We start from the raw sequence: 24,079 nt of genomic DNA on the forward strand, positions 1-24,079 counted from the left end.
CTGTTGAATTCAGATCAAGATCTTTGATACCGGTCTAAAGTGTAGTTTGCAGATGGTCTTCCCGTATGTGAATCGAATCGGGGTATTTAAATCAGTTTTTAATTCAATCTGGATATCCTGTATGCGCTGTTTATTGACAGGAACGTAGTGTAAGCGGTTGTAGGAGAAAGTGATCAGATCACCGTAAGATCCTTCCTTTTTAACAATTCTTAGAAGGGGAACAACATAGTCTCCGATATGTTGTGCTTCCACAATATTGGTATAGACGAAAAAATTATATTGACCGCCGTTAATATCGCAGGGATATTTACTCACGGGATTTCCTTCTGTTTTAATCCATTGACCGGGTTCAAAACCCAGCATGTAGGACAGCGGCGCTTCGAACTTGATAGAATATTTAGCACTCCCTAATATATAAATTCTTCTGTTTATAGAATTGTAATGAAAAATTAGATCAATGTTTACTGACTTAAATAAAGCATTTATCTCCCTCAGTATTAGATCAATGCTGTCATAATGTCCCCTAGGAATTTTCATATACATTGGAGGATTCGCTGGCTTCGAATGATCCAATAATTCATAACCATTCTCACCCCCACGTATATTATTCCATGTATGACAATACATAATTTCAGCTAAAGCGACCTCGTAAGCTCCATCCAGCTCTATAGGTTGTGACAATGTTGTCATATAGTTCGAGCTGGTATTGCTCGGGAAAATGTCATTACAGGCATTCGACGGTAGTGTCACGTAGAAAGACTCTCGTCCTGTCATTGTGCTGTTTCCTGGTCTTTCTTGTTTCTCTTCTTCCTGAGCTCAACGACCTCTTTAGCAGCTAGCCAAGAGTCGAACTGACGAGGCCATCCTTGCCACCGGACTAAAACCATCTTCTGACCATTTTTAATTTTCCGGTCTAAAATTTCTTCTATGCGGAAAAGAGTGTCAGAACCAATTATCACTTTCTGCAGTTCTGGTTCATAGAATGTTCCATTCAGAATTTTACCTCTTATATCCCTTAATTTATAAACAGGGGGGACTCTGGGGATACGTTCGTTCACTATAAAATATTCATCGCTGAATGACTGTTCATACATTTTATCAAATACTCCACGGTATTTTGAAATCCGTACAATGTCTCCTTCTTTGAATTTAAATAAGGATGGTTTTGCGCTCAGAGATAGTGTCCCATATAAATTTTCAAACACTTGCGAGGTCTTGCTAGGGGTTACCTCCGCAGGTTTCATTTTTATTCCACTATGATAACTGTTGTTATAGCTATCGAGTAAATCTTGAATTACGTCTATATACCTACGAGTGTTTTTTGCAGTGAAGTACCGCCACATTTTTCCCTTCAACGTACGGTGAAATCTTTCCACCACTGATGCTTTCAGTTCACTTCCTGTTGCAAAGTGTTGAATGTTGTACTTCTTCATTAGTTTTTCAAAGAGTCGATTAAAAAATTCTTTCCCTGAATCCGTTTGAATTTTAGCCGGAATACCACTCTGGTCTAAAATTGAAGCAAAAGCCTTTGCAACTTCAAAGGCTGTCTTGTTTTTCAGTGGTCGTGCATAAGCTTTCTTGGAAAATACATCTATTACTGTAAGCAGGAATTTAAACCGATCATTGTCTTTAGACAGAGCACTCATATCACAAAGATCGGCTTGAAATTGATACAAAGGACGAGGAACAAAAACACGATTTCTAGCATAAGTTTTTCATGCAGTTTTGTGTAAGGTATATGCATCCTGAGCTGACAACCAGTCTCGCACTTCATCCCCGCTAACTTTTTTTCCCGTCTGCTCTTCGACAGCCTTTTGAAGTCTTTCAACCCCACCATAAGATCCAGCTCTTGCAGGATGATAATATATACTCTTCAGCATGCGTTCTGTCTTCTTTGAAGTCATGTCTACTAGTGAACAGAAAAGATCATACGACAATGTTTTGACTTCGACTTTATTGATGACCACACATGATTAGTGATTACACAGTTAGTGATTACAATACATGTTTTATATTAAATCAAAAAAACAAAAAATCTTTTTTTTTGTTTTTTTTTTTTTTTCAAAATTGAAGCGTGTAAAGCATGTAATACATTTAGCAACTGATCAACATCAACTTTATCTCCATTCTTCAGTTTACACACCGCTACATCGACTACATAGGTATACAAGACGTGCATGAGACGAGAGTTGAGACTACACACAGAAATATTCCCGATAATGCCCAGTAATGTTGCTTCAAAACCATCGCTGTTTAAGTCTGACCCGAGATACACCAGATTCTCCCAGTGGTCTAAAGGACCCTTATCCCTTACAATGGCCATCACTCTTTCAAAACGCTCCAAGTCTTTTGTATCGACATCCCCGCTTGCCAGATATAACGATGCATCATTGATCCGATTAGCAATTGCATGTTTTAAAAGAAAACTGTCAACTGGTTTAGGGGGTGGTTTAAAATAATAATTTCCCATTTTGATGAATCAAGGATTCCAGAAACCGAGGAAACGCTGCAGCAGATCTTCCCTATCCGTGTCGTCTTCTATGTAGGCGCGCCTGATCTCTGCAACTTTCTCCAGAATGTTTTCTTCAGGCTTCAGATCGTAAAGAAAAGCCTCCGCTGCTCCTTCCACTCTAGCATCCAGTATGTCTAACCCAAGTAATTCCAGTGTATACTTGAGAGCTGGAAGAAATTCCCATGTCATCAGATTCTCTGTTAACAGTTTAAAGTTAGTGTTGAAATATCCAGGTTCTGGAGGATAGAGACAGGGATGCTGACGTTGAGAAGGGTGATCGACTTCACAGCCGTAACAGTCTTTTTTTATCTGCTCCTGCACCACCACTTGCACGGCGCTAGCCACGCACGCCTTTACAGTGTCTAGAAATCCGCCACTCGCCGCTATCGGAGACTGAGGCGCGGGCGAGTCTGGAGGCGTCAGGACCGCTTTGTGTGCTCCTATGGTGTAGACTGGAGCAGGCGCTGCCTCTTCCCCGCTGTCATTATCCCCCCAGTATGGACAGTAGGATGGAGGTCCGCATGGTAGCTCGCCATGGCTCTGTCCATTGTCGAGGGATTGGGAAAAACAACCGACTGTATACATCGGTGAGCCTTCTGGCACCTCTCGCTCAGTCACCTTGCGTGGAGAACCGGAGCTGGCTATGGATCCTCCAGTGATCCGACCAGGGGTGAGCGCTATGTCCCCCTTCACCATGCACGCGTAGGGATCGGTCTGGTACTCTTGCGCTTCACACGTCGTGACAAGGGTCGAATCATTCTCATGATAGCGGTGGAAAAGTGGCCTATACATCTCAGCGTGTCCTGAAGATGTCTGAGAAATGTTTGACAGCCAGTTGAGAAGCTCTTCATCCCGGATTTCATAGCTGCTGCAGCTGGTGCTGCTGCTGCCGACGTTGTTTCCAGCAAGAGAGGTCAGAGCGTTGTCCGAGGAAAAATCAGCCATGATGAAGTAAAGTACTTTCTCTATTCCCACTTCTTCTGTATTTATATTTTAAAACGAGTGGGTGTGTCTGGTAGGCCGGTCTGAGAGGCGTGTCTTGTAGATGGAGGGCCTAGTGGGAGGCGGGTCTGGTAGGAGGGTTCTGGTGGGAGGGGTCAGAGAAGCAGGACTGGGAGGTCTGTGTAGAAGGCAGAGACCCGCATGCGTGATTACGCGGAATCAGTCTCCAATTCAGAAACATAGCCTCTCCCGGCCAATCCATCAGCCTCCAGTTCTCTGTCAAAAACGGGGTTCAGATTTATCCGCCTTTTAACACTAGCCAGCCTCTGTCTTCCAACACCGCCTTCAGCTCGAGTGGTTAACCTCTTCTCCAGCAGGTCATGCCGCCGCTTCACACTATCTTGAGTGAAAAACAAACTCATTTCTTTCAAGAGATCACCCAGCTTTGGGAAGTTTTCCACCTTGAACGCCAGGTGAATTGGGAAATGCCGCTCTTTCTCCATAACAGTTCTTGGTCTGACACTATTAGCATCAGAGGAGCCATATCTCACCAGCAGCCAGATGTGTGATCTCGAACAATCGACGAAAAAAGATCCCTCCCCTTCACGCAGTAGCGAATCCGTTCTCACCGCTACACTTGGCGGCATTCTCGTAAGTCCTACTTCCCCTTCATCGTGCACATGCTGCATGTAATCGATGAAATCTTGAATGGAGCTCTTCAGTTTTTCAAATTCAGTAGAATAAATTCTCAGCTGCGTAACCTCTGGTTCCATATATTCATAACTGTATAGATCCACAAAGGGAACTACTCCCATACTTCTAAACTCACTAACCACCAGACGTCCCCCGTCAAGATGCAGACTCTTTTTCCTGAACACCGCCATTTTTTTTTTTTCTCCAGCAGTCACTCATAGTCTGACTGAAACACTCCTCGTTATATAAGACATCTCATATATTTCCACACCCCCTCACCACCTTAACCACGCCCATCAACCCTCCTCTAGAATAATAGCCACATTCTAATGTAAATAACAAAGTCACGCCTCTTCCTTTTCCCCACACCCCCTCACCACGCCCCTCCCAAATGATGTCATCTGATGTGTCAAGCCATCAATCATATTTTGACAGTTAGTTTCTGACGATTATTTTTAATGATTAAATTTATATGACGTCATCACATTTTGTCATTTAGTTTCTCTAAATTTCTCTGACAGGCCCACACCCCTCTACTCATAAATGGTGTACAGGTGGAGGTTGTTTCTTCCTTCATGTTCCTGGGCCTGCACATCTCTGCCGACCATTCTTGGACCACCAACATCAAGGCCATGGTGAGGAAGGCTCACAGTCACTGCTCAAACTGTTGCCCTCCGGGAGACGCTTCAGTTCCATGAAATCCCGCACCAGCAGGCTGACAAACAGCTGCTTTCCTTGGATTATCCGTACTGCCAACACAAACGGGCTCGTAGATACACATACAGTTGGACATAATCCTTGCACCTAACTTTACACAACCGCACATTAATGCACACTGCACTCCTCTGTATATTGCTTTGTATATTGTAACTGTTTTTTAACTTCTCTGATTGTATCTTAAATTGTCGTTTTTTATAAATCTTGTTATTTTTTGTTATTTAACTTATTACAATTTATGTGGTGCAGAGTGCCCCCCCACCCCACTCCTTTCGTTGTATCCTTGTGCAACGACGAATAAAAGGCTATTCTATTCTATCCTATCCTATCCGATCCTGATCATTATACACCAGCAGCGAGTTGATGGTCGTCACAACAAACGATAAAACAAGGATAAAACCCATCACTGTGAGCTGAGGGAAGCGGCGAACCAGACACACAGTCTTATGTTATGTCCTAAAATTCATGAAAAATGCTAATGATATCGATTATCAATGATAATTTGTAGCACAATTATCGACCGGCAAAATTTGTTATCGCGACAGGCCTACACGTAACGGTGGAAATGCATTTTACATGTATCATTCTGCTTATTCCGTGCACTGTGGCAGGGCTCAGGTCGTCTCCCAACCTGGTGTTTGATGGTTCAATCCTAAGTCTTAGTGAATACATTCGTTCTACATTCCAGTTCGGCTTCAGCAGTCACATGCCATTTCCACTGAAATTTGCTTCATGAAGTTCATTCTGTTTGTACGTGTAGAAAATGAGTTGGGGGTGGTGAATGGCTGTGGTAAATGCATTACCTCTCAGGCCGGGCTGTGCGGAAGGGCTGTACACCAGTAGAGTGGAGACGAAGCACAGGACGTGTTTCCAGTTGACCTCGTGGGTCTCTAAAACCTGCTGCAGGTGATGCAGCAGCTGCTGGATGCTGAAGATCACCACCAACTTTTCCAAAAATACACAAACAACAATCAAGAACCAATTCAAGTGGTAACGTTTTTGTCAATTGTGTTTGCAGGAAGCAGTAGAAATCCAGTGGTGATTGGACAAGGATATGGACCATACTGTTACATCACCCAAACTAGTCATTGTATGCACATTCACTTGTGTCGTTGTCATTTCCTTGTATTTCTTGGCTACAGTAACAATACAGCTATCTTCCACTGACTAACACTCTAAAAACAAGCTGTTCAATGATATCATATTGTTTTCATTGGTGTGGTACAACGCTACTCCATGCTTTTATGCTGCAGTCAACAGGAAGTGTGTTTGGGTTTTAATGCCATGTAACTAGAGAGTATCACGCTGCTTAGCGATAACGCTGAGGTTAACAATACGACAGCACATTTTCATAGGAACAACACTGTTCTTCCGCAAAGTAGGATTCCTTCTTTATAAACGGAATATTTTCCTAATTACGGCAGAGAAAACCTGTTCACCACCTTCTCAATGCAGTTTGTAACATGATTAGAGCCCTCTAGACGTGAAATAACACCCCATAGTACCTTTACACTCCTAATATAGTAGACATAATAAGAGAATATAAGACATAGAAATACTTATTTCCATCACATGTTTTGACACACTGAAGTCAGCGAGTCCCAATGAGGCTTGAGTGCAATGAGAAGTCATTTCATGAAGATTAAGAAACATTTACATTTGAGATCCAGCTCTGTTAAACAGGGTGAGATCCACCATGGTGGCATCGCACATCAAGGATGCGTGGATCTCCACTATGTGGTGTGGTGCGGGAGCTGTACTTTCACTTTTAAGTTCCCAAATACCAGAAAACGCTCAAACGACGTTAGAAAGAGTAGCCAGATTTGTTGCTAGTGGCATTTGAGAGGGTTTGGAATGTGGGCGCTGACCCACACAGCAGAGTGAGAGAGTCACAAGAGAACAGCGCAAATCCAGTCTATATCCATATGAACCACGTTTGTTTTTGATATTGCGCTTAAAAGAAATATCCACATTTTAATATCGATATATCACCCAGCCCTAAACATCATGATTTACCCATTAATATACGTTTGAAAAACCATGATAGAGTGAAGCGCCAAAAGTGGAACCATGATGTGACGAGGACTCCCCAAAACACACCCATATTACCCCCCTTCTCTTCTCTCTACACTGGCTGCCAGTTCCATTCAGGGCAGATTTGGCCATGACTGGCCTTGCTCCATCCTACCTATCTGACCAGCCAGTCAGGGCACAGCGCTCCTCCGAGCAGGTGACTGTAGTGGTCCCCAGGTCCAGATACAGGAAAGGGGGAGTGTGCTCCTCGGCTCTGGAACGCTCTTCCACCTGGTCTACACCAGAAGTGTACCTGAACTATCAGTTTTGAAACACACCTATTCAAACTGGCTTTCGACACATAGTCTGTGTTTTACAATTATGCTGTTGTGTATTCGTATTTTCTTTCTCTTTTTATGACTGTGTGATTTATTGCATTGTGTAAAGTGTAAGGCGCTATACAAATAAATATTGATTGATTGTGCATTTAAAATTGAAACTCTATACCCAATTCTTGTTGTTCAAAAAAAAAATCCTTCAAGATGTACGTTGTATTGAAAAGGGTTGCGTTTAAATCACCCATTACGGGCAGAAAATGAAGACACTCAAGCCAATGATGAAATATCAAACTGGAAGTGTCATTTCTATCCTAGGATCTACCGTAGGCCTGTCACGATAATCGATAAATCAAATGAGAAAAAAACAGGTGGCTAATGATGCTTCTCTGGATAAATTGACGTGTGCGTGTATGTGAGTGTTTGATCTGCTGGTCTCTGTGCCACACAGGCTGGATGACATGAGGCTTCCCTCTGCATCTGTCTATAGTGGAATTAACACACAGAGCCTTCGTCCCGACAGTCAACACTTACTGAGTCGTTTGGTCGGCAAATATAAACAAAACAGTGCAAAATGGTGCACGCTCACAGACAGTGTCACTGGCTACATTGCAAAAACATACGTACAGGCAGGCAACTTCTGTGTGTACCTGTGTGAACGTCTCACACAGGTACACCGTACACCAGGGGTGCTCACACTTTTTGCAAGCTACTTTTAAAATTGCCAAGTGCCAGAGATCTACCTACTACTATACATGTAGAAAGTATATATATTTACTATATTGATTTTTCTTTTGAATTAGTATGTATTTCTGTAGGTTATACATGTATATCAGGCGTGCACGCACTTTCTCAGCATGCAAGTACAAGTCAAAATGATCTACCTCTTTCTATAAAACATATAACATATCCAAAATATAAGCAGTAAACTCTGAAATTCTATTGTAAATATTCATGATTAATATTTCACATTCATATGTTCAAAGTGTCCAGGTCATCAAAGTGGTTGCTATTATAATTAACTTCAATATGGAAATAAAGATCATTCCACAGCTTGAAACGCTGCGGGGGAGCGAGCGCCAATCAGGAGGGGAGCTTAATGTCAGCTGACTGATGTCACATGACAACTACAAAGTGACGTTTACACCATTGGTCCAAACTACCTTGGCGATCTACCGGTAGTTCGCCATCGACGTAATGGCCCCCCCGCCATACACTATACTTCACTACCATCTTGTGGTTAAAATGTGAATTACACCTCTCATGACGATAATGAATCAAAAAAGGTCTCAAAAAATGCAGACAATATCAGTTATCGGCGATAATACGTAGCAAAATTATCATAAAGCAAAACGTGTTATTGTGACAGGCCTACTATGAACCTTAGAGAAGATGTACATACCCCAATAAAAAGTTACTATCCATCGCACACAAAATAGCATGCATGGATGGTCTTTATTGATCCCGCGACTTTAATTTTTCATGATTATTATGATGACTATCATCACCATCATTCCTAGTATGACTACTGCTTCCAGCATTATTTCTAGTTGTGCTTAAAGTTGTCATTTGTAAGGCAAAGATGCTATTGCTATGTCTGTGCTGCCCTCTTCTCTCTCTCCACGTCCATCCCAAGGTTCTCCACAACTAGATCCCTGCTATTCCTGCAACCACAATAACACTCAATTACCTTGTGAAAAAAAGAGGTGAGCAACCGACTGGCTTTTGCAAAGGTCCACTTGTTCTGTAAACTAATTGCATCTGACACTGGGGATAAAGAACAGCCGTCATCACAAATATTCTGAATGGCAAAGTAAACATCCTGTTGCATGCGTTTACCTGTCAGCTGAGGCTTATAAGTGAGCGTCAGAGTCAGGGAATGCGTGAAGAAGCGCTGAATGGCCTCTGGGGATGCTGAAAGTTGACACGGTAAGGTGTCCAACAGCTGACACCTGCAGCAAACCAACATGACACCACTTCAAAGATGTAGCAGACATGTCATGGCTGTCAAATACATACAAGCATACATGGAAGTGACAAAAACTAAGTACCATCGATTTGTGGCGATTTGAGGTAACGTCTGTGTTGAATTGACATCAGTTGTGTCCAGAAGCCCTGAATGACAAAAAGACCAACAGTGATTGTAGAATTAAATGATTAAAAAAAAGAAAGGAGTGGGGGGCACTCTATAAACAAACCAAAAGGTGTGGGAGAACCAGCTCCAAACCAGGCCCAGTGGAAAAGGGGTATTTGCATTTTAAAGTGCTCATGACACCAAAACACATTCCCCCCCCCCCCCCCCCCCCTTTTTTTTTTTTTTTTTTTTTTTTACAAACTGAGTGCTTTGCCTTCCGGCTCAGCTCTCTCTTCACCACGACGGTCCGGTCCGCCTGTCGACCTCACGCTCCAACCTCCCCTCACTCGTGAACAAGACCCGAGATACTTGAACTCCTCCACCTGAGGAAGAACCTCATTCCCAACCCACCCTTTTCCCACTGAAAACCATGGCCTGGGATTTGGAGGTGTTGAGTCTCATCCCAGAAGCTTCACGCTCAGATGCAAACCTCCCCAGTAAAAGCTGAAGGTCACAGCCCCATGAGGCCATCAGGACCACATCGTCTGCAAACAGCAGAGACCAGATCCTAAGACTCCCTCGATGCCTTGGCGGCATCTAGAAATTGTGCCCATCAAAATGATGAACAGAACGGGTGACAAAGGGCAGCCTTGGCGGAGGCCAACATTCAGCGGAAACAGTTTGGACTTACTGCTGGCAATGCCAAGCAGGCTCCTGCTGTGCTTCTACAAGGACCCAATGGCACTTAGTAGCACCACCAATCCCGTACTCTAGGAGCAATCCCCAGAGGACACGGTCCCATGCCATTTCCATGTCCACAAAGCACATGTAGACCGGTTTGGGTGTAGAGCTGGTCTAGTGTTCTGGGACTGCGATGTTCTGTAGCAGAGGTTCGGCTAACTGTCAAACCGCCTCAGATAAAGTAGATATGTTTTCTCCACTGCACTGACGCAAATGGAAATAAAGAAGAAGCCACTAAAAGAAGACTATAAAGTTGCTGCTGAAGTCATACAGGACATCCAGTATGCAAGAGTGTCTTCACTCACAGAACAGCATGGCATCCAGTGCTGAGCTGCACTTCTCCATTCCCGCTTGCTCATGACCGGACTGGAAGCCAATGCTGACCAGCAAGCCAACGATACCTACACAGGAAAGCATGTCACCAAATGCACTCTTGTCATGGTTCATGCTGAAAATACAAATAGAGTGGAGTCTCTCTTTTTGGTATTCATTCAATACAAAACGTTCAACGAAAACCAAAACATACAAAAACAAGGTCATTTTTCCTATAATACATACAGAAATTCAATTCATCTGTTCCAGACACAGACAAATATGAAAAAATACATTTTTACAGAGAATAATAGTTTTTACATTCAGAAAACAATTCCCCAGTGCAATCCAACTTTGTATGTAAAGCACTGGAAGCACAACCACAGCGTATATCTGTGAATATAGAGAAGCACAACACGGTACAGCAAACATGTAGAAGAGTGACTGGTGGTGCAGACTTCCTGGCTTTGAACTTTCCTGAACAAGGTGCTGCCGCGCTCAGCTTTCTTTGGCCCCATGGTGGGTTATTTAGAAGTCACGCTCATCAAAAAATACACTCAAAGTAAGGGTGCTTTGTCTGGGCAATTCATTTTGTGGAACTCACCACTTTGTAACGTGTTTGTTCCCTTCATTTTCCTACAAAAGGAAGTGTAACAGCGGATAGATTTCTTATTAAGTCATGGAACACATAACGTACGTGCCAACCTTGCACAAAAAGCGTGCAGAGTAGGAAAAATATGTACATTTTGGCAGGTGTGTGCTACAAGTGGACACATAACAACTTAGTCAATGCAAGCATTGCACCATTTTGGTACGGCCCACTTTCCGCGTGAGTCGCTTTTCATCACACTTAGACTTTATTCTTGAAAGATGATTTCATGTTCTGCTTCTGGTAATTATGACTTTATTCCCATCACACTTTGACTTTATTCTCATGACATTGGAACTTTTTATGCAACCCAATTTTTCCAAAAATGACAAATGTGTTTGCAGTTTTGTTTTGTTTCCCATATTACGACAATAACAAAAAAGTCTTTTCTTGAATATTTCAACCATAAGCTACTCAAATGACAAATTAAGAATAATATTAGGACTTTTTCCTCATTAGATTGCAACTGATTTCTCTTAATATTTTGACATAATTCTTGTCAAATGAATGCAGCTTTTTACATTTCTGCTGCTGTTGCCCCCCCCCCCCAACTATTTGTCTTGGAAATGTGTCTGTGTGCATTGGTCCTATAGTGGAATGAACACACAGACTGGGCTCTCATCTCATTCAGCCTCTTTGTGGAGGCGGGGCTACGAGTGAGTGGATACAGAGGGTTTAGCAGTTAGCTGTAGCGTAGCCCCGCCTAGCCCTAGCTCTTAGCACCAAATTAGCACACCGACGAACAATATGTACAACATGATACATTTGTTGGAAAGTAGTGACGAGGAAAATGGGGAACACGAGTGCCACCGAGAGACAAAGCGGCAAAAACGATCCTCATAGTCCTGTGGAACATTATGTGGGAACCACACCACCTTGGGAGAAAGTGCCAGCCAGGCTTTAAACGTCACAAGTCTGCAACCCCGTGTCCCCCTGCGTCTACATCGTCCTGGGAAGCAACAGCTCCTCCCCCTCTGGCACGTCAGCCAGGTAAGAGAGACGCGGTTTGTTTGCCCCCCCTGTAGTCTTGTTTCGTACAGGCAGCCTGTACGAAATGTCCTGGAATTGAAGTAATTCCTGACGATCATACACCAGCAGAGAGTCGACGCCCCTCACAACAAACGATAAACCCGGTCACATACAGTATAATTCAGGCACAATCGACAATGATATCGATTATCGCCGATAATTTGTAGCACAATTATAATTAGCAAAATCTGTTATCGTGACAGGCTTACACACAGTTGAATTCAATCTCACCAAGATGTACGGGACGTCCACATCAGCAATAGCTTCCATCCAATCCTCATTTACTATTAGTTCACATAGTTTAAAAAAAGTCTCTCTAAAATGTATTTTTTGTTGATATGTTCGGGTGTGTGAACCAGATTACATTTACTGGATTATAATTCATGAATCAAACTGCCTTGTTTTTCGTATGTCTTGTTTTTGGAACAAATGAATCACAAAAATAATGAATGACCACATTCACTGTGCCTGCCAACATTCTTCGAGCTTGTATTGGGACCACTGAAGTCTATACTGGAATGGCCCCGATCGCTTGCTGCGCATTGGAGGCTTGAAGCCACCGGAAGTATAGAAGTCGCCATGTTGTTTCACCCAAAACAAGAAAGTCTCAGAACTAAGAGGAGTTGGAGATGCCGTCTTGTGCTGCTATTAATTGCACAAATCGTGATACTCGTGAAAATGGCGACAAGGGACTTACATTTCACAGGTAGGTAAATGCTTATAAATAATAAAAATAGATACTTTAAATCTGCAAGCATCTTTTCATCTAAGTGGTTGTAAATGAGCCCTTATTCTCCTTTAGATTTCCACACTGCAATGTTCAACTTCTAAAGCAATGGGTAGTAAATATGCGGAGAGACAGGTGGATTCCTGCAGCCAGATCGCAACTCTGTTCAAGTCATTTCACCGAGGAGAACTTGGACAGGACCGGCCAGACTGTTAGATTAGGACAAAATGCAGTTCCAACATTTGACTTTCCTGATCATCTTCTAAAGGTATGCTAGCATTTAACTTTGATACTACGTAGATCCTTATCGTAACAAATACCTTGTGAACACTGAAATTGACTTGTTATGCATTGTAATTTCACACCATAGAGGTAGGAAAAAACTTCAACTGGAGGGAAATTTTGAGATTTGGGTCTAGTAAATTTCCTCTGTTTCAATGGAATTTTTGTTAATTCGTGTTCATTTTTATACCGAACCATAATAAATGTAGTGAATGAAGATACATGTATGTGTATGCGTGTGTGCTTTTTGGGTGAAGCAAGATGGCCGACCAATGGCTTCATGCGGTCAGCAGGGACGCCCCTCCCAGTAGTATAGAGTTCAGTGATTGGGACGCATGTTCTCACCTGACAAGACTTTCTGCTGAGCGTGCGCGGTTTCTTCCTCTTCCTGTGGAGGTGTCCAACTGCACAGAGCCTTCAACTGTGGCACCAACCACAGCATCACGCCTTCGTCACTGGATGAACAAGAGATGACACCAAAAGACGGTCGACTAGATGGGACATGTCCACTGGTTAAATAAAATACATCTAGACCCACATTCCAACTTTCAAAGTGGTCAAAACTGAAAACATAGGAACCATCAGACGGATGTGCTTTGACTGATGAAATGACACGACGTTCCTCTGGTGATCCAACCGTGTTCTCAGCGAGGAGTCTTTGGCCTCGCTGCCGCTCCCTTCAAAGTAGATGTGCACCCATTATACGTTTCTGGACCATCACAGATCTTTAAAAGCGCCTGGCCTGCCGATACCGATTTTGTCATCATAAATGATAGCATAGATGATAGCAATGTTCCAGTCTTATTCTGTTGAGAAATGCCCATGACACAATACAAACATGTTCTTTTAACTGTGCATGAAGTAGACTGTCCACACTACTAAACCTACTCTTATCACCTCCTTTAGTCCACACCCCTGCTCCTGCACACAATCTCACCTCTTGCATGTGTTATTACCTCTGCCAAGCCCAGAGGTTCTGCTTTTGACGGCGTTTGTTTGTGTTGAAAACAACTTGAAAAGTTCTGAATGGATTTGGATGACATTTTGAGGAATTGTCGGAAATGATCACATTTTTCTCCCGGAACACAAAATGCCTTGGATCTAAGGATCTGGATCTAGTCCTAGCTACTTCTACGTTTCTCAACCCATTCAGGAAATTTAGCCTTTCCGCACATTGCGCTATGATGCTAGGTGTTAGCATGTTAGGATTTCTAGCATGCTAACTTTAGCATACTAGCATTTTAGCCATTTTTAATGTGTAGGCACTTACAAGTATATAGAGACTAGAAAATGCTACTCTGCTAATGTTAGCATTCTAACATTAGCAGAGTAGCATTTTTAGCCATTTTCATAGCCAGACACTTACCACTATTATGCTGTGTCAGAATGCTAATGTTAGCATTGCTAGCATGTTAACAATGGCAGAGTAGCATTTTTATCCATTGTCATAACCAGTCACCACTATTATGCTAGGTGTTAGCATGCTCACATTAGCATTCTAGCACTGCTATACTGTATATATATAGATATGTAGATAAAATAAATATTTATGTGTAAATTACAATATGGGGGGAAGAATGGCGCTTGGCAGAGGTCTGCGCTCTCAGAGTGCTTTTCGAGTTAAAGGGGACCAATTATACAAATTTTCGGGCCTTTGTATTGAAGCCCGTTTGTTCATCGAATGATCACCTTTCTTCTGCACTACCTGCTGCGGCGCTTCACATGAGGTGTTCCAGCACATCATGGATATCTCAGCGTTGGCCGCTAACGTAGTCAAACAGTTTTTCATTTGGGAAGCTAGGCTTTATTCTTTTATTTAGATTTGACAAAGCAAGGGAATCACTCATTCGAGGCAGTTGATCAAATAACAACTCCATCATCTTCCTTCAAGCAGCACTGCTGGTAGACCTGCACATACTGCACCTAAGCGCTGTTTCAGCAGGATTGGAATGTCATTGGTCGGATGCATGTTGCAGGGGGGACGTTATGAGTGTGACACCGTACCAGAAGGGGGCTGGGCTAGTTGCACATGTGCTGCAAAGTTGAGAGTCAAGTTCAAGTGAGCAGTATGCAATGCGAGAGTGAAGCAGCTTTGTCCCGCTAGCTTTAGCTACATTGCTGCTGCGTCTCAAATGGCAAATGACCGTTTGCTGTGCAGACGGGCCGCATGCTCGTACTGGCAGTGACTGCGCCACATGCACCTGTACGCAGGTAGATAAGATCAGTCGGGTTCATACGTAAGGATGGGCCAAGCGCCGGTACCGCAAAATCAAAGAAATCGTCGCTGGGCTACTTGGAACTGCATGCGCACGTCACCTGGCTTCCTCATTCCAACAATTATTTGTCTACGCGACCCGTGTTGGACATGAATGATGCACTTTCTACTTGTATCCTACGTCACAAGACGGGTTCATGACACGGTGGAGACAGAAGGAGATCATCAACTTCCTGTATTGCCCGTGTCGGGTCTTAGGCGTATTAGCATGACAAGTTCACAGGCCACCAAGTAAATTTCCCCGCTGTGGGATAAATAAAGTACATACAATACAATACAATACCTGACACTCAAATAGGACAACAAACCAACACGTTCCTCCTGGGATTTTGGGTGCAACTGCACAGTCACGCATAAAAGGCAAGCAGGTGAGGCGAGATATGAAGGTAAACTCCAAATGACGCTGAAAACTACCTTGAACGCCAAAGGGTTAAAAGGAGCTATGCAATAAATGATTGATTCTTTTCAGGGAGAGTTGAGGTTTTTTGATGTGAACTTGAATGACCCCCATCAGCAGCGTACAACATCAACCCACGGAGGTCCAACGTAAACAACAACATTTCTCACCTCATTAAAACGTCCTTGAACTTGAGGATACGGTGAGCGTGAAGTTGGGACACCACATCCAGCTTCGGTAGTTTCTATAAATAGACCACACATGTCATCTGCTGGCACTGCTAAGTACAGCATGTGCAGTCGTGAAGAAAGCTTGGACACACGTGATACTTCCTGTACTCCTGCCAAAGCAGCTTGGGGCAGAGGCATCCATGTGCCAGCAGCTCTCTGCTAGACTCCAGGAGGGCACACAGCTGGACCTGTACACATCAGTGAGACAAGAGACGCTTTTCACGTGCCAACGAGTACACTGGTGGTAAACTGGTTTGAAGCATGCGGACAGGTTCTACATTTCTGGCGTGCGTAATCTTCATAGCACCACGAATCTTCAAAGCGCCACCCGGACAGCTGTAAGCGTAAGAGGCTGCCAGACTGGCTGAGCGTAAACGCTGCCCGGCACCCTTGGGTTTAAAGCGAGCATCTGGAAGCACTTTGGCCTTTCATTGTTTTAGTCACACAGAAAGAAATCATATATAGAAATCGTCTTTGTGGATAAAAATGGAAAACAATTAACGGCCAACACTCACAATTACGAGCGCACCTGAACGCTTCACAGCCCAGAGCGCACCATCACAGCAGAAAGCGGGAAGGAGACACGGCATAAAGTTGTGAGTTACATGAATAAGTAGTACGTTCGTGTGATGACGTGAATTCCCCATGAATGTTGAACTTCTTGGTGTTCCAAGCCAATGTCATTGGAAATGAGGCTTTATCGCTGCTTGTATGTCTTTTTGTACCTTGGATGCCACTTTATCATGTTTGCTCAACTATCCCGTTCAGTTTGGTATGAAATGAATATGCAGATTGACACAAGTGAAGCTAGAGTTCAACATCCGATGTAGGACGACCACTTCCATACTTTATTCCTGTCCAAGAGAAATTCACACCTGTGCTCATGGAGACTTGTATCAACATTTCACAATTACAATACACATTCTTCAACCAGAATTACTGAATGTAAAATGAATTACCCAATGAATCGTGCTTCATATTTCCATTGAATCAAATGGAAAAGTGTTTTTAGGTGTGCAGCAGTGGGGGGTACATGGCTGTAAGTCATACTGTCTGAAGGGGTACGCCACTGTAAAAAGCCCGTGATAGAGTGAAGCCGCCTAAATAGTGATGGTAACCTGCATTCCTTTCACCGACTCCACTTTTTAGGAGTCACTCAATCAAGTAGTCCATTCACTGAAGTTGGGTGGCACCCACCAAGCTAACACCTCATTGCAGTGGTATGTTTGGGTGTGGCACACCCCCCCATGGGGCAAAAGAATGGTGTGTCTTTTTTGGTGGCTGGTTTCACATGGGAATCCACAGCAACAAAAACCATGTTAGTATTTGCCAGTTAGATCTTGTTTGGACTGTAAAGCGGTTGCTAGAATTGGTCCTCTCTTGCCACATCCAATATGGCGGCGACAAATAATTCAAAAGTAGGCGAGTCGAGGTTGGCGAGTGCTCAGCTTGAGCGGTTTGAAGTGCTATTGGGAAAGTGATCATATCTATTTATTCATCTGTACTGCACAGACAGAACTTGAAGCTGAAAGCAGGAAAATGCAACAGCATACAAGCGTATTCAAGAGTCAAACTGCATGCCAAGTACAATCAATTTGTACGTTGGCAGGTCTGCAGTCACATTGAAAGTACTCTCTACCTCTCAGCCCCCCCCCCCAGTTGCAAAATGAATACCATGTTACCCACGTTCCTTTTTCTTTTCGCTAGCAGCAGCAGGGGAAGTCAACCAGTTAACAGAGATCAACACCTCTTTTGAACGACTCGGTCGCCAAGTGGCGAGAGGTGACTTGGGGCCCAATGATACCCCATAACTTGACTGCATACCGACTGTAGAAAGGCTCCAAAATAATGCAAAAAAATCTGAATAAAGACGTGCCACTGAAACAATGGGATCACTCCTCCACACGCAACACAGAGGAGATGATGAATCGTAAAGGTGAGCATGCTGTCATGTCAATGAAGTGAAGAAAATACGACTATTGCAATGAAAGATGACGTGAAGGACACAGTCAGATACTCACTCTCTGAGAGCGGGTGAGGATATCCCTCTCACGGTCCTCCTCACCTGCAGTGATCTCTCTTAGCCTCTCCAGCACCACTTTCACCGAGAGCGTCGCCACCGGGACAGCGAGCTGCCGAGCTTGGCGTCTCAGCCCGAACACTGAACAGAAAACACACACACTCGTTTTGCTGTGAACGGACTGCAGGTGTGCTTTTTCTACATGGCCTCACCGCAGGATGACACGCTGTACACTCATCAGGATCCTTCTATGGGACCACAGTGCATGTTTCAATCAAACATTACCACATCAGCCCCCCTAGTTCACCAGCTATCACTGCATGAAGCAAAAACACCCAACATCAAGGACCAGAGGCTATGCTGCATGAAACAAACGAACAAAAAAAACATACATACGTTACACTGCACTATTTATTCACAAATGTATTTCACTACATTCAAGATTTCACGTGGAAAGCAAAGTTATTCAACAGCACACCCAATAGCTGCCCACTACGTCAACCTAACACATTTATTTATTCAGAATCAACATCATACCTGGGAAGCAGAACAGGCTCAAGGGCATAACAAGCAGGTTTCTGGTAAGCAAGTTCACCAAAGTCCCGATCTCATGCCACACCACTCAATCCACTGAATTAGCCTAGAGCGCCCTCTGCTGCTTTTCAAGACTGACCTATTTATGTCTCGATATCTATTCAACAAAAAACGGATTTACCTGTAGTTTGTGCACACCTGGAGGTAAGAAGGCCTCCAACAAACTGTACATGTAGGATTGTCCCAAGCAAATGCCATGACATTACTACTATTAAGAAAACATGACAAATATTATACATTATTAAAAAATATATATTAATTAAATATATATTAAATATATATTAAATATTAAGAAATTCGCTTATACTGGCCGACGCAAGTTGGCGTGTCCTGCAATGGTGTAGGACGCAGTGGGAGCGGGCCGGGAGCCTTTCTTTGGGGCTGGTTTTAGGGCAAATTCTTAGGCGGTGCAAGCGTCTTCATGGGCTTTCAGGGCACCGCCGTGGCGATGCTGGTGGGGTTTGGTGTGTTGAGGATAGATGTTTTCGCTGTGTTTGTCAAGCTACTTAGATCGTCAGCGGGGATATTTGTTTACAGCACGTGTCCGCTGTCCTGCTGGCTGTCCTAGAAGTGGCTAGATGGCGGCTTGGTCTAATTTGCATGTGATGTTGTAAAATGCTGTCGGAAAAAAAATCACAACCTCAAAAGGAGAGACAAAACAGTGAGCAGAAACACCGTGACTGCATTCAGGAACGACAAACTTGAATCACGGTTTGTTCATTTAAAATTGGCCATCATGTCATCAAAATAAAATAAGTTGAATATTTTATCTCGAGCAGCGCCTCTCAAAGTTCTCCCATCGCACGTTGGCTTTGAGAACTTTTTCAATGAGCACACAGCTAATAACAGATGATGCTGGGTTTATTCTGTGGCTCAAGTTAACACGAGTAGCACCCTCTTTCTGGTGAAGGTATGGAATAGCAACTGGTTTACCAATGACTTCTATTTACTGTAGCCCAGGAATTCTAAAGTAACCCACTTCATTTTACAAATGAAGAGTAGCAATAGACTAACAATAAAATACAACCAGACTCTCCTCAGGCTTACAAAAGATAAAGAAACATTTGCGTTTTAGATCTCGCTGTGGAAAACAGGTGAGATCCACCCCCACAGCATCGCGGCTCAGAAGCTGACCGTACGCTGCCGGCTTGTGACTGCCTTAGGGCGGGGCGGACATGTCAGCAGCACCCGCCATTGCTGAATGAGAACAGAAAATTCAGAACAATACGTGCTTTCACTCTTGAGTCCCCACATACCGGAAAACACCACAAGGACGCCAAAAAAGTAGCTAGATTTGTCCTGCTTGGGAGGCGTGATGACGGGAAAAAGTTCAAGAAAAAGAAGAAAAGTAATTAGTTGTGTTTCTTCCTACGGTGTTAGTCATTTATTGGAGTGTGCCCTAACAAGAAGTAGTTGGAAAAGCATGGGATTGATGAATTGCACTACTCAAGTGTCTGTCCGGTCGTCCATCCGGCTGGTCGTCGTGATCTACACACTGGACGGATGGACAGACGTCCAGACAGACGCTTCAGTAGTGCAATTTATTGTCCGTCCGTCCAGTGTGTAACTCCAGCCAAAGACGTCAAGAAGCAGGAGCTGTTGATGTGAAGTGTTACCCAAAAGTGATCCTTCGACGGCTGATGGGACGTCTCCAGAGACGCCGGTGTCGGCACTGAAAGCATTGCTTGGGTTTGTCGTCTGGAAAAAACATCGGAGCAGAAGTCAGTCACCACTGGTTTTAAAATGTAGATCAGGAATTTCTGGCTCTCAGAACTGACATTTCCAGGAAGTCTCTCATGAATCGCGTATCGAGGCTTACAGTATATCGTTTCAGTCAGGATTCTATCAAAATAAAATCCTATCAAAATAACATAACAAGTCAACGTCTATGAATGCACCTTTTGTTGTTGTCTTTGCTGTTTATGTTGTGCACTGAAAACCTTAACATACTTTTTGTTTAAACCATTTGGAGTTTGTAGACTATTGTTCCTGACATGATCATGAAGCTTCTTTTGTGCTGGCACTAGGCCTGTCACGATAACAAATTTTGCTGGCTGATAACTGTGCTACAAATTATCATCGATAATCGATCCTATCGTCATTTTTGACAACACTTTTTGAGACAATTTTTTCATTAATTATCGTCATTAGCGGTGTAATTCACATTTGAACCAGTAAATGGTCGTCAAGTATAGTGTACGGTGTACCTGTGTGAGACATTAGCCTGACATAGAAGTTGCCTGTATGTATGTTTTTGCAATGTAGTAAGACTGTCTGTGATTGCATTGTTTTGTTTACATTTACTTACCAAACACCTCCTTTGGGAATCTGACTCTTTTCATGCATGTCAACATAGTACGTGCTGACTCACCCCAAGCTCCTTGAACAGGCTGCACAGATCCTGCTGCTGCTCCAACAACTGGATGGCTGCCTCCTGCAGCCGCGGACCATCTCCTTGCTTTGGCCTCTTCAGAAGGTTACCATCTGAGAAAGGAAGGAGATGAGTGAGTAACAACCAAGGACACTGGACTTATACACCACTCTCGACTCGGCCGCAAACGAATGGAACAGAGGGAACAGAAGAAAGTCTGCCATGATGGTGAGCAAGAGAGGTGAGCGGGGCTAACAGTGTACAAGGGGACAACAGTGTACAATGTATTCCCTAGATATGCACGGAGTAGAAAATTAACTTATACGCCGTGCGTACGTGTTGATAAAATGGATGAATGTTATTTAGTGAACACAATGAATATAAATGTATGACCTTCAATAAAAACCTGAGCAGCCTTTTGAAAGAAACTTTCTCCTTCTTTGACTTTTTTCCTTCCTTTCAGTGTAGCAAACACTGAACAATCAACACACAAAATAATAATACTTACACTATGTGGATAAGTACCTGGAAGTACTTCCACAGTGCAACGTGTATTTCAGTAATGGCATTGCTCGTACATTTGATAGACTAGAACCTAAATCATCAGCACTCAGTTATCAAACTACAGTAATTAGCTTAAAGCTATCACGCAATATACGATGTATGAGTCTTGTCCACTGTCCTGTCCACTGTCTGGTGTCGTCGGCAACAGCCAGTGTTATAAACCTACCATTTTATCACACATACCCGTCTTTGTTTGTGCGGAACTTGAAAAATGACCAATGTGATATTTTGGGTGGTCAATTGGAGCAATGAATGACTGAGAAGTGCGCCGATGTTTACAATGCAATGGTTTTGGATCCTGCTCACCATTATGGCGGCCAAACCCGCCCAGGGCATACTACGGAAGTGGATGCCGAGTCGGCAGTCCTATGAATGTCTGGTGTCGTCGGCAATACCGTTCAAACAGTGAGAAAGTGACCCTCTGAGAAGGGAAGGCGTCGAACATGTAATAACACCCTAACGTCAACTCACCGAGGAGGCTTGACAGACTTCTTTTCTGGCGGACCGATTCACACGAGGCACTCAGTGACATTTCACGTAAACGTTTAAGCTACGACAAAGGATAACCTGTTGAACCCCTGAACGAATACACTTTGTCTTTAGTTTACACAAGTTACTGCGATACGTCTGCTTCGACTCTACTGGTCCGCCATGTTTTCCTTCTGGCGCTCTTCTTTTTCATTGGTTTGATGACAGAGCCAATCAGAGAAGACTATTTGGGGACCAAACAAAAGTAACCCGGAGTTATGCGCGTCGCGATTACTGATCTGTATATATATATATATATATATATATATATATATATATACACAGTATATATATATATATATATATACACAGTATATATATATATATATATATATATACACAGTATATATATATATATATATACACAGTATATATATATATATATATATATATATATATATATATATATATATATATATACACAGTATATATATATATATATATACACAGTATATATATATATATATATACACAGTATATATATATATATATATACACAGTATATATATATATATACACAGTATATATATATATATATATATATATACACACAGTATATATATATATATATATATATATATATATATATATATATATATATATATATATATATACACACACAGTATATATATATATATATATATATATATATATATATATATATATATATATATATATATACAGTATATAACCCTGTCCCCAGGGGAGTTCTATTTGTGTTGTAAATGTCTTCTATTAATAAACATACCAATATTGAATCCTACCAAAAATTCACTTCTCTCAGCCGGGTCTACAACCAATTGTAACTATTTAGCCATTATTCTAACCCTTATTGGCCACCTTTGTGAGCAGGGCCTCCTCCCCACGGGATCATGTCATGACACAAATTAACACCCATCCATCCGTCTAATGCCACAGATAGATTGCAGTTCTGTGGGAAACAGGCTTGTTGGCTACTCACAAGAAACACTTCTCGGAAAATGACTTATGTGAGAACTTGTGAGTTGTTAAGTCTGTTGTCAGTTTGTTACCCACTCACACTATTATTATTTAACAAATAAGAATAACAAACACAGCACGCGACGTCACAGAAGCGCTGTCGGAAACATTCGCGAATGGAGGAAGTGGCGATGTGCGGAACCGATCTCCTTTCCAGTGCGAATCGCGACCACTGATCTGTACTAATAAGTCTGGATAGCTCATACATCGCACCTCAACCAACCCAGGCTTTGTGCTCAAAATGGAACTCCGCAAAACCTAACAACCGCAATCAGACTTAATTGGTCCCGCAAAGGTGGTTATCGACTTACCTTGTCAAGTCCGGTTTTCGGCTTTGTGCCGAGTGCGCGTTCACATGAAAGGGGGCGTTTGACGTCATGTTATACTTTCGCTGAAAGGTGAAGCAGATGCCAGTCGGTGTATTTTACAAAAAATGAGTACGTAATTATTATGGAGCGTGAGGTGGAGTTCCCAAAAGATGATGGCCGCTAAAAGCAACACTGTCGCCGCCAATACAGCTGACAGAATCATGCAAGTTAACACTGATTTGTTATACTAACGATACCCTGCTAGTCTTCTCATTTATCAGCGCTCAACATTGCACCACTTTGACGTTTTAACACTTGTCCATTTCAAAAATAAATAAATTGGAGAAACTTTAACATTGATGTTAAAAGTTCATGAAATATTTTTAATCTGCTGTATCTCGTTGTGGCCACTAGATGACAGTGTTTTGCGTGTGACGTGTTTTATGGCAACTTTTAAAATGTTTTTCCTTTTTACAATAAGGTTCTAAATAAATGGTGACGCCATCTCCAAATTAGTTAAACAGTGGCACTTTCGTGGCTGATTTTAAGATGAAAGCCCGGACATAACCTGGTAGGGACCAGACTATGAGTTTAGCCTAAGTTACCATGGTGATACAGTCGCTTTTAAAGAGAGCTACCTTCGCTGAACAGGCATGTCCGGCTTTCCGCTCAACACAGCTCGCTAAACCACTAAACTCGCTTCGCAGAATACCCCCAAAATGCACTAATATTCAAATATAAATAACCGTAAGCAGGGTGCAAGGACG

At 42.8% G+C, this 24,079-nt stretch overlaps 1 protein-coding gene across 8 annotated transcripts in view; it reads right to left on the reverse strand.

Moving 5' to 3' along the window:
• LOC129192249 (Fanconi anemia group A protein-like) overlaps positions 1-22,197 on the reverse strand; it is a 95,339-nt gene extending 73,142 nt beyond the window's left edge. For 3 of the 8 annotated variants that reach the window (XR_008573399.1, XR_008573397.1, XM_054796053.1), the window contains exons 1-12: positions 21,949-22,195; positions 20,914-21,026; positions 20,159-20,240; positions 17,950-18,089; positions 16,021-16,116; positions 15,869-15,942; positions 13,372-13,481; positions 10,333-10,428; positions 9,264-9,327; positions 9,052-9,164; positions 8,903-8,979; positions 5,668-5,809 (exon numbers count right to left, since the gene is read on the reverse strand). Coding sequence is in view for 1 of the 8 variants with exons in the window: in XM_054796053.1 (XP_054652028.1) it covers positions 5,668-5,809; positions 8,903-8,979; positions 9,052-9,164; positions 9,264-9,327; positions 10,333-10,428; positions 13,372-13,481; positions 15,869-15,942; positions 16,021-16,116; positions 17,950-18,089; positions 20,159-20,240; positions 20,914-21,026; positions 21,949-22,009 (1,168 nt within the window). In the remaining 7 variants the exon portion in view is untranslated. Of the gene's footprint in view, positions 1-5,667; positions 5,810-8,902; positions 8,980-9,051; positions 9,165-9,263; positions 9,328-10,332; positions 10,429-13,371; positions 13,482-15,868; positions 15,943-16,020; positions 16,117-17,949; positions 18,090-20,158; positions 20,241-20,913; positions 21,027-21,948 lie in introns of all 8 variants that reach the window. The other 5 variants (XR_008573398.1, XR_008573394.1, XR_008573396.1 and 2 more) reach the window with 3 other exon arrangements.
• Positions 22,198-24,079: the final 1,882 nt, after the last annotated feature.

This window comes from Dunckerocampus dactyliophorus, chromosome 13, assembly GCF_027744805.1.
Source record: "Dunckerocampus dactyliophorus isolate RoL2022-P2 chromosome 13, RoL_Ddac_1.1, whole genome shotgun sequence".
Lineage (NCBI taxonomy): Eukaryota > Metazoa > Chordata > Actinopteri > Syngnathiformes > Syngnathidae > Dunckerocampus > Dunckerocampus dactyliophorus.